Source organism: Trifolium pratense, linkage group LG7 (genome assembly GCF_020283565.1).
Source record: "Trifolium pratense cultivar HEN17-A07 linkage group LG7, ARS_RC_1.1, whole genome shotgun sequence".
Taxonomy (NCBI): Eukaryota; Viridiplantae; Streptophyta; class Magnoliopsida; order Fabales; family Fabaceae; genus Trifolium; species Trifolium pratense.
Window position 1 is genome coordinate 50,858,102 of NC_060065.1, and position 11,945 is coordinate 50,870,046.

An 11,945-nucleotide genomic window follows, 5' to 3' on the forward strand; every position below is an offset into this window, starting at 1 on the left:
CATTTACCTTATACCCATAATTGACACGATCCATGTTTCTCCACACAGAACAAAATTTTCAGCATACTCTCATTCTTTTAGGTATCCAATTGCTTCAAAGAAGCTTCACTCATCAAAGAAGCTTCGATCATCAAAGTCTTGGCTATTGCGACACATAAAAATTAACGGAATATAAAAAAGACGGAAACCGTTAATTTTGATGTATCTCAATAACATATCAATTGATTTTAGATTTGTCTGAAGTTTTACCTAAATGATCTATATGATATAAACTTTCAATCCAACGGTAGATTTTATAAAGTTTATATCGGTTAAAACATTATTGAGATGTGTAACATTTGGTGTCAAACTAGTTGGTGTCATTTGATCATGACCATATATATACACATATATATTGAATGGATCCGGATTCACTGGTGTCAATACATAACACAATTTCAAGTTATAATTTTCATATTCAACATACAATTTTATCAAATGTCGGGTCAACAAATTTCACATGAGAAGACAAGCATTATGTTTTCTAGGAATGTAAGCCTGGACGTGAGGGAAGCGTTGGTTCGACGGTCGGGGTTTAATGAAGCTCTTTCTTTGGAGAAATATCTTGGCGTTCCTCTTGTTGGTAGGGCACCCAAACGGTCTGACTACAATTATTTGATCAACCAAGTCAAAAACAAGCTATCAAATTGGAAGGCTAATCAATTGTCTTTTGCAGGCAGAGTCACTTTGTCAAAAGCTGTTATTGAAGCAATTCCAATTTATCCCATGGTGACGACGTCTATTCCTAAAGCTTGTCTTCATGAGATCCAAAAAATTTAAAGAGGCTTTATATGGGGAGAAGAGGATGGAGGCAGGAAATACCATGCAGTTAATTGGGAAAACGTTACTAAACCTAAAGTTCTTGGTGGTTTGGGTATCCGTCGCCTTGTTCACATGAATAAGGCTTGTCTCATGAAATTAGCTTGAGCTATTAGAAGCGGTGAGACAGCTACGTGGATAAGATTGATGTGATAAGAGGAAAATATAGTAGAGGCAATCCTTCCTTTGATCAAGTTGTTTCCAAAACGCATGATTCTAGCTTATGGAAAAATTTGGTTAATATTTGGGGTAATTTCGACATATATGAGTTTTGGTCGCTTGGTAAAGGGAATATGGTGAGAGCTTGGGAAGACAATGGCTCTTTCAAGGAAAATCCATCTAAGACTTTGGCCTTGTGGTACCTGATAATTTGCAAAATATGATGGTTAGCGATCTTGTTGATGTTAATGGAAGTTAGAGACTCGATATTTTGGACACGTGGCTGCCACCTAACATCATTAGCAAACTAATTGCTGTTATGCCTCCTAGCATGGATAGCGATGACGATCGTAGAGCGTGGAGTGGCACACCATCGGGTAAATTTTCTATTGCCTCTGCTTACATGATGTTATGTCAATTTAATGATGATGAAAGGCATGCGGATTGACAACATATATGGAAAATTAAAGTGACTGAGCGAGTTAGATGCTTTGTTTGGCTCATTCGACATGATCGTTTAATAACTAATTTTCGGAAGAGCAAAATGCATATTGGAGAGCCTTGGTGCTACCATTGTGTGGATGTTGTTGAGAATACGATGCATGTTTTAAGGGACTGCCCCTTAGCAAAGAGTGTGTGGTGTAATTTATTAAACAACAAGGCTAGGGAGCTTTTCTTTACTACTGCGATTGGCGATTGGATAACGCTGAATTTGCATCAGCAGCTCGGCCGAGATAGCACCATAAACTAGGCAAGCGTGTGGGCTGTGAGTTACTACTTTTTATGGATATGGCGCAACAGGGATGTTCATGGTGGCTCTCGAATGAGGCCGTTCCAGCCATGGAGTTACATATCGAATTGGATTTTACAATACAAGCAAGCGGATGTCAGTGGCATTGTGACGGATGAACGACAGAGAGTAGAGATTGATATTGCTTGGCAATGTCCTGAGGAAGGCTGAGTTAGCTTGAATACAGATGGGGCTAGTAGAGGAGATGTAACAGCAGGGTGTGGTGGATTAATTAGGAATTCAGAAGGGCAATGACTAGGTGGTTTTTCCAGAAACTTGGGTCGTTGTAGTGCTTATCTCGCAGAACTTTGAGGTGTTTATGATGGTCTCTGCCTTGCCCGTCATATTGGGGTAACAAAGGTTAAAGTGCATGTTGAAGTTCAGACTCTCAATAGCAATAATGGTGGGAGTGTTGTTGGATGGCGTCTGGTCCAGGAGATCAGTCGCTTGCTTGCATTGAATTGGGAGATTAAAGTGTGTCACTCTTACCGTGAGGCGAATGCGTGTGCGGACGCCCTTGTTAATATGGGTTATGACTATGGTCCGAGTTGCCGTTTATATGATAGATGCCCTTCCATGATGAGTTTTTTGTTGTTAGCTGAAATTATGGGGATAACTACCCCTAGGATCATTGCTGTTTAGTTTTTTTTCCTGGACTTAGGCCTCTTTATAACAAAAAAAAAATACAGTTTTATAAAATAAAACGATCACAACCGTTGACCAGAGATCAGACGACCCAAATCAGTTACATCATCCATTAGGATGATTTAAATATGGAAAATTTAATTTCATATTTGAACACGATTTGCACAGCTGAATATAACTAATGATTTGTGATCTAATGTCTTTACTAGTTCAATGACTTCCAAATTTTAAAATATATTGACTTTGGTGTAGAAATGAGGATATAAGAATAACGTTTTATACATAGTAGTGATCATATTATTTTATGACATCACATAGAATTCCTCCTGACTGTTAAGTCAGTCATGTGTAAACCTGAAATTAATTTTCACTCGTTGTATACTGACCTCAAATGGATGCATGACACACTACACTCATTGATTTATGAATTATACATACGTGAACAAAATCCAGTACAACGTGCACTTGTCTAATTATGTGTGATTATTTTACTAATTATCATTACAAGTTGATTTCTTCAAACAAGAAGAGATAGGAAAAAACAGGAGAAAGAACGTTACATAAAAGTGACCCTAATAATATGTCCTACTACGAAGACTTCTCATTTGTCTTTAGTTTTGGCATCTCATGCCACAACTCAATTATTTGTTTCGGTTATCATGATATAAGTATGAAGTTTTATAAATTTATAAAGTATATAAGATGAATTCTTTCTTCTCAACATAATTATTTTCACACATATAAAAATTAGAAATTGAATCTATGACTATTTGCATAAAAGATCCAAAATTTATACTACTTGGACCAATTTATTATTGGCGAAAGTTAGTTATATTTATATATTAAAAATTGAATGAAGGCAAAAGGAAAATCAAATTAGTTGCGGTAAACATAATTTGGATCTTGGTTTAAATTAATAAATAGGCATTTCATGAAAACAAATTCGACAAGAGTGGGCCGGCTAGTATACCCTTTTTAACCTATTTGCGACCATGTGTTTTATTTAACTTATAATCATTACTATAAAACAAAATTATTCAAAAAATACTACAAAACAAATCATGCTTTGAATAAATAAACGATTAAGAAACCTCCAAATTAGGTTTGCATGTATTTTGCTCATTCTCCATCAACTTATAATGTCACGTAGTACTTCTTCAATATATTTATCCAAAAATGGAATTCTTCTTTGATTAGAAGTCTATATGTTTGACCATATATGCACCTCATGATTCACTAAACATGTCATTAATTTAAACATAAAAGATTTTGAAATCATATATGAATGATTGTTATTTTTTTACACAATATATATATATACACGCGCGCATTATTTGAAGTTTTCATTATTATCCTAAAGCTTGTTTTTGATAAAATTATCTAATTACTTTATAACATTAAAAAAAATCTCTAATTATTTGTTACTACTCCTTTTCAAATGTGCAAAGATAATTTCAAGTTTTTATTGACCTCAATACCACCAAACAAAAATAAAATAATAAATTCTACGTACGTCAAATCGTCCAAATGAAATGACTCAATTATGTTTGATTTGATCTATGGTCTATTAAAAATAAAAGAACATAAAGAATCATCATCAGAGTCAGATTAAATTAGTTGTGGGGATTTAGAAATATTTTCATGTATCATGGTATTTTTCTCATACGAATATTGAAGTTGCTGTGTTCATGATTCACCACCGCATATGTAGTTTTGGCTATAATCAAAATGAAATAATATAGGGTAAATAGTGTTATACCCCCCTGCAAAATAGGCGAGTTTTGCGTTACCCCCCCTGCAAAATATTTTTTTGAGATTACCCCCTGCAATGTCAATATTCTTTGCGTTACCCCCCTGGCTCAACAAGTGGGCATATGACATGGAAGAATCTTGACGTGGCATGACACGTGGAAATTAATTTATTTTTTATTTATTTTTAATTGCCAACTCATTAATTAATGTGGGTTTTTAATTAAAAAAATGAAAAAAAACTTAAAAGTTGTTATATTTTTATGAACTTACTTAAAAGAAATTTTTTTTTTTTGACTAAAAGTTGTTATTATATATATAAAAAAAATTCTTATATATATATAATAACTAATAATAGAGTAACCAAAAAAAAAAACGAAGATGAAAAAAAAAAAATAATAATAATAGTAACCAAAAAACTAATAATAATAATAATAATAATAATAATAATAACTAATAATAATAGAGTAACAAAAAAAAAAAAAACTGCAATCACGTAGTAACGCAAGAACAATCGCTTTGCCCTAACCCCCAAATTGAAATTGAAAACGAATAACAATCGCTGCATATGAACGGAACGAAAAAAAAAAGTTTCTTTAAATAAAAAAATTTCTTTAAATAAAAAAGTTTCTTTAAAAAAAAGTTTCTTTAAAAAAAAAAGATTTCTTTAAAAAAAAAGTTACCGTAAAAAAAAAGTTTCTTTAAAAAAAAAAGTTTTTTTCATTTTTTTTAATTAAAAAATAAATAATTACTAAGTTGGCAATTAAAAATAAATAAAAAATAAATTAATTTCCACGTGTCATGCCACGTCAAGATTCGCCCATGTCATATGCCCACTTGTTGAGCCAGGGGGGTAACGCAAGGAATCTTGACATTGCAGGGGGGTAATCTCAAAAAAATATTTTGCAGGGGGGGTAACGCAAAACTCGCCTATTTTGCAGGGGGATATGACACTATTTACCCAATAATATATGTGGCAAGAGTTTTTTAAAACTCTTAAATAAGTGGTACGAGTTCAATAGTAGAAATCTTTTTTATTTTTTATTCTTTATTTCATAGTAGAAACTTTAAATATAACATGGTAACTTAAAAAAATGGTAGAGAAAAGTCAAAAGAAAAAGATTTTCAAGAAGAAAAAAAAGTGCTAAAGCACTCCTAGTACTAAAAAAAAAAAAGCGACAATCCATTATATTTCATCAATCCAAATAGATTCTAAGAGTTTGATCTATTGACAAAAAGATAGATCTTGAATTTAAGGGGTTAACCCCGCTAATATACTCTTAAGAGAGGTAGATATAAATATTTTAAGTGTGTTTCAAATCCTAAGATCTTCTTTGTCTTGGATTGGGACACAATTCCCTAATCTTAAATTTTCTTCATGAAAAAAATACCACATTAAATTTGGAGAAGTGCAAAATTGTGAATTTGAACATCTGTCCCAACATATCAAATGTTCTTACAAGCGGTCCATTTTTTTAAACCTAGCTAAAATATCTTGATTTTTTTAAAAGAAAAAAAAAATCAAACTTCTCCTCAAACTTATAAAATTTTCACCTATATATTTTTTTTTTGCATCATAAATAAATAGAATTATACATGTAATTCCACATCCTAAACATGTTCAACATTATGCCAATGACTATCTAGTTATTTTGGGATAAACTTTTGTAGTAACCCAAACACACCCTAAGATTTGGCTCAATCTTTTACTATATAATAAGCTTTAGAGATTCTCATGAAGTATATGCTAGCTTCCTTTCTAACCTATATCATATCTCAATATAATAGCTTTTCTAACATAATTCACCAACTTCATCTATTTCTCAACTTCAAGAAAATCACACATGCACGTCCACATGAAAGCTGAGTTAAAAGCAGCATCAATTTCCTTCCAAAACCAAACACTCTTCAACACACACCAAACCACTCCTCCTCTACCTGAACCAGAAGCACTTAAAGGTTGTCTAGGAAGCTTAGATGGAGCATGTATTGAAAAGCTTTTACTTCATTGTGCAAGTGCTTTAGAAAGCAATGACATAACCTTAGCTCAACAAGTTATGTGGGTCTTAAACAACGTTGCTTCACCCTTAGGTGACACAAATCAAAGACTTACTTCATGGTTCCTTAGAGCATTAATCTCTAGAGCTTCAAGAATTTGTCCTGTTTCAATGAATTTCAAAGGAAGTAACATAATTCAAAGAAGATTGATGTCGGTTACCGAACTCGCCGGGTATGTTGATTTAATTCCTTGGCATAGGTTTGGATTTTGTGCTTCAAATAATGAAATTTTCAAAGCAATTAAAGGATTTAAAAGGGTACATATTTTAGATTTTAGCATAACACCTTGTATGCAATGGCCTACTTTTATAGATTCTTTGGCTAAATTACAAGAAGGTCCTCCTTCACTTAGAATCACAGTTCCATTTTTTAGGCCAATGGTTCCTCCTTTGGTCAATATCTCAATACATGAAGTTGGTCAACGTTTAGGTAATTTTGCAAAGTTTAAGGATGTCCCTTTTGAATTTAATGTTATTGGAGATAATGTTTCATTGACTTCTGAAGAATTGAGCAATATTGAATCAACAAATTTTCATTTTGAATCAATGTTGAATCTCTTGAATCCTAACATGTTAAGTCTTAGGGAAGATGAAGCTTTGGTTATAAATTGTCAAAATTGGCTACGATATTTGTCCGATGATCGAAAAAGTCAAAATATTTCGATTCGAGATGCTTTTATAAATTTAGTTAAAGGACTTAACCCTCAAATTGTGCTATTGGTTGATGAGGATTGTGATCTTAGTTCATCAAGTTTAACATCAAGAATTACAGCTTCTTTTAACCATTTATGGATACCCTTTGATGCATTAGACACTTTTTTACCAAAAGATAGTTGTCAAAGGACAGAGTTTGAATCTGACATAGGACAAAAAATTGAGAACATTATAAGCTATGAAGGGAATCAAAGAATTGAGAGATTGGAATCAGCGTTGCAAATGTCACAAAGAATGAAAAATGCTGGTTACTTTAGTGTTCCATTTTGTGATGAAACTATTTTGGAAGTTAAGGGTTTGCTTGATGAACATGCTAGTGGATGGGGAATGAAAAAGGATGAAAGCATGTTGGTTCTTACATGGAAAGGAAATAGTTGTGTGTACGCGACCGCTTGGGTCCCTAACGAAATTAGGGATCATATCGGTTTGAATGCACATGTGTAGACCTGAAGTGTCTAATCCAGACATTTCATGCAGTCTTGTAGTCAGTAAACCTGAATTGTCCGATCTAGACCTTTCATGCAGTCTTGTAGTCAGTAGACCTAAATTGGCTTATCTAGACATTTCATATTTTAACCTTAGTTGAGTCATTCGAACAAATCAGACTTGCTTACTGCGCGACTGTAATTGTATGACGGTAGAGAATCCAAATCCCTTAAGAGACAATTTTGAGATATGGGCTTCTATGGAAAACGGCTATGCATTTATGATGAGAATTATTTCTTTGTGGTAAATGTGTGAAGAACCTCTGCAAATTGAAGGGTCACATGAAAGGCAAAAAGGAAAATAAAGAAGTGTGTACGTTGTCCTTTGTATGAGACAAAGTTGTCTCTTATAGCAATGTTTTTCTCTTTTATGCAGCTTTAGTTTTGTTTCTATTCACACCTCTATAAGTGGTTGTAAGAAAATATCGTTATGTATTGCTCAGTTCTAATAATATAACTTTTAAGATTAGCTTTTAATAGATTGTATATGCTGCTTCAAAAAAAAAGATTGTATATGAATTTTCATGTAAGGTTTTATGAAAAATATGTCCTATTTTGACCCCTCTACCAAATGAAAAATAAACATGTTAGATCAATCATTGATCCTACATTCCCATAACTAATTTTGATACTCTTCAGCAACCAAAACTCTTATAACCTATGTAACCAAAAAAAACTCTTATAACCTATCAACCAATTGATATATTATTGCAAAACATAATGCCTATTCGATGCGTGTTTGGTTATACAGTGACAAAAATTAATTTAAATGAATTATTTTTTAAAAATAATTTCGATTAAAAATGAGTTGATTGAAAAGTGATTTCTCTATACAAAAAAGTGATTTCTATTTGAATACATCTATGTAAAACTAGATTGAACAATGAACTCAAAGCTAAAATCAATTGTAGAAGCTAAAAGCTATATGTATATTCTATTTTTAATTTTTTTTTTGATGAAATCAGTTATATAAGAGAATAAAAAATAATGTTATAATAAATAATAAAAGTAACTTTTTTTTTTAAACTACAAAGTTATAATTTACCATATATATATTTATATTTGTGTGTGTGTGTGTTTGATTCTACTGTGATAAAAATTGATTTTCAACTAATATATTTTGTAAAATTGATTTTGACAAAGTAAATTGAAGGTAAAATAATCTATATTTACAAACATTAATTAATATATAAAAATTGGTTGAACAATAAATTCAAATCCAAAAATCAGTTCTAAAATGAAAAGCTCCAAATTCTTCTCTTTTTTTTTAAGCAAAAAAAAAATAATTAATAATTGTTATAATATTAATATTTTTTCTCTTTCATCAGAACTAAAACTATGATCTTTTAAATCTATAACTCCTTTAGTTACTCATCCACCATCTCTCCCTCCAAATTCTAGCTTTAACTTCAAATCAATTATTCTAAACACAACCATATATAAGTCAAACATACCTCTAAAAATAATTTTGTATTCTCCAAAATGTGAAACCATACATATATTTTCATTTTTACTATTTTGAAATACGTACCATAAAACTAAACACATTTTATTCTTTAAGTAGTTCTAATATTTTTGATTGATTGTTACAGTCTTATTTATAAGATTCGTGTACATATAAAAATGGACCACTGAAAATTTTTAAATTCAATGAGTAGTCATATTCAATATGAATATGTACTATAGATGAAAGGTCCAAACAACAATTATATTTTGGTTTTTGGTGTATATAATTGTTGATAATGATAAGTCATAGATTATAGCATGTATATACCAGATTCATATACCCATTATTCATTCCAGTAAAAGGGTCCATACTACAGAGGTCCCTACTCTTGTGAATTTTTTGTTTTGTTTAATTTTCAAGATAAGACAATTAATTTTAGCATTGAAAAAAAAAATATAAAAAAATCCGACCTACCGGATTCGAACCAGTGACCTAAGGATATCTGAGGTTTCCCACTACAGTCCTCCGCTCTACCAACTGAGCTAAGGTCGGTTGATGTTAATACTTATCATCTGCAATCTAATAACGTATGCGTAATGAACTAAGCTTCTTTCTGGTGCATCAATTGTTCTTGTATTTATGAGTTATGACAATAATAATAATAAGGCATTGTTTGGTTGGTTATAATATTGTTAAGCTTTAAAAAAAACAAGGTTTTGACGCTAGCTAGCTAGAAATAATTAAATAAATTAATGATATAGGAAATTTCTCTCTCTCTTTTTTTTTTTTTTATATAGTAGTTTAGTGGTTAAATTTGCACATTTTTAACATGGAAAAATATGAAATTCTTAGTACGAACTCGGACCATTATATTTCTGTGCAGTTAATTATCAATTGAGTTGTATAAAGTAGAGACAATTCTCACCTTACAAGCCAATTTTATAGGGTTGATTAAGACTCAATACTCGATTCTAAAATGCACAACATCTAATTTTTTTATTTTAAAAATCGAATAATTTCAACCAAACAGAAAGTTTAAGTTTCATGCGCAGCTTGCAATCATTGCATTTACAAAAAGAACACACAACATTGACAAGTATGAAATTTGAGAAAAAAAGTATTAACACCAGGTACTTCTTTAGATAATACAAAAAGAACAAGCTAGAGTTGATGGATAATCATATAATGAACATAATAATGACATTCATGAAGAATCAAAGTTCGTAAATCATTTAACTTTGCACGCATTTTACTAGATCCACCATATCCCTAACCTCGAACATTTTGAATGTTAGGATTATGATGAGACAATGTTGTATAAACTCATTGCTTAATAGCGAATTATATGTTATTTTGCGCATGTACCATTAGAGCTGTCAAAATGGGCTAGCCCGAATGGGCCGGCCCGCCAAGCCCGATTTTTTCCCGGGCTCGGGCCTTGAAAATCCTAGCCCGAATTATTTCCGGGCTTTTTAGCCCGGCCCGACAAAGCCCGATTAAAATATGGGCTAGCCCGAATGGGCCGCGGGCGGCCCGCAAGCCCGAAAAAATTAAAAATAAAATAAAATATAAATATAAATATAAATAATTTGTTTCGGATGATTTGAAATTAGTTTATAATATAAATTATAAAATATCATCCGCTACTTAAGTAGCAGGAGTAAAAATAGGGCACCCAAGAAACTCATAGGTAGCGGATGAGTAAAAATATGACGCGCGAGAAACTCGTACGTAGGGGATGAATAAAAATAGGGCGCGTGAGAAACTCGTAGGTAGCGGATGAGTAATAATATGACGCGCGAGAAACTCGTAAGTAGCGGATGCGTAAAAATAGGGCGCGAGAAAATCGTAGGTAGTGGATGAGTAAAAATAGGGCGCGCGAGAAACTCGTACATAGTGGATGAATAAAAATAGGGCGCGTGAGAAACTCGTAGTAGCGGATGAGTAAAAATAGGGCGCGTGAGAAAGTCCTAGGTAGCGGATGAGTAAAAATATGACGCGCGAGAAACTCGTAAGTAGCGGATCCGTAAAAATAGGGCGCGAGAAACTCGTAGGTAGTGGATGAGTAAAAATAGGGCGCGCGAGAAACTCGTAGATAGGGGATGAGTAAAAATACGGCGCGCGCGAATTATATAATATTTATAGCGGATGAGTAAAAAATAAGACGCGCGAGAATTATTAATGCTATTTATATAGTTGAGTTTGAGCACTAAAAGTAAAAAAAAAAAAAAAAAAGATAAACCGGGCCGCCCGAAAGCCCGACTACCCGTACCGGGCCGGGCTCGGGCACTAATTTTGGTAGCCCGTTTTTCATCCGGGCTTTTTAGCCCGGCCCGACGAAGCCCGAAGCCCGACCGGGCCGGCCCGAAATTGGCCGGGCCGCCCGTTTTGACAGCTCTATGTACCATGTCTACAACAACACTTCTTGACAGTATATTCTTATTTTATGAAGCTAAATCACTCTCATCACATGTAGCAGCCACCGAGCATCATTCATTAAACAAGTCAACACGATACACATTTTGTTTCGTAAAAAAGAAAAACATTTTTTGATTTTTTTTACCAATTCTCATTCATGAGACATGACTCATGAGTGCTAGAATTTGTATCCATAAACAAGTCAACGACACACATTGAACCAATTTTTTTTTTTTTTTGGTTAAAACTAATTGAAACATCTTTCTTTCTGACGAAAGACTAACGTAACATTTATGCAATCATATTCTTGCTCAATTTTCTTTTAACATTATTATTCTATTTAAAATTGGTTTGAATAATGACAAATGATTATTTTTTTGCTTTGCAAAACTCTTCAACAAGTGAGGGCGGTTCTAGAATAGTAAAATTGCATCTAATGTTATGTTTTCTTAATTCTTGTTTTTATTCAACGTCAGCACTGATAAAGAATAATAGTATATGTTAGATAAGGTTGATTTTTTTTGGGTCAGATAAGGCTGATTTACAAACCAATTTTTTTTTATTTTGATAAAAAAACGTATTTATTTTAAATAATTATATAAAATAGGTATTATAAATCGTAA

The 11,945-nt window shown here is 32.4% G+C and overlaps 1 protein-coding gene and 1 non-coding gene across 2 annotated transcripts; one reads left to right on the top strand and one right to left on the bottom strand.

Annotated features, from left to right (window-relative positions):
* Nucleotides 1-5,951: 5,951 nt before the first annotated feature.
* Nucleotides 5,952-7,943, top strand: LOC123898089 (scarecrow-like protein 32). The gene has a single exon (XM_045948954.1). The coding sequence runs from the start codon at nucleotides 6,046-6,048 to the stop codon at nucleotides 7,414-7,416; it is 1,371 nt and encodes a 456-aa protein (XP_045804910.1). The 5' UTR covers nucleotides 5,952-6,045; the 3' UTR covers nucleotides 7,417-7,943.
* Nucleotides 7,944-9,368: 1,425 nt separating this feature from the next.
* TRNAY-GUA lies at nucleotides 9,369-9,456 on the bottom strand. Its single transcript is given in 2 exon segments — nucleotides 9,369-9,404; nucleotides 9,420-9,456. It is a non-coding gene; the product is annotated as a tRNA-Tyr (tRNA).
* Nucleotides 9,457-11,945: the final 2,489 nt, after the last annotated feature.

What these genes read in the sequence shown, in the direction of transcription:
- LOC123898089 (XM_045948954.1), top strand. Translation starts at nt 6,046, where the DNA reads ATGCACGTCCACATGAAAGCTGAGTTAAAAGCAGCATCAATTTCCTTC.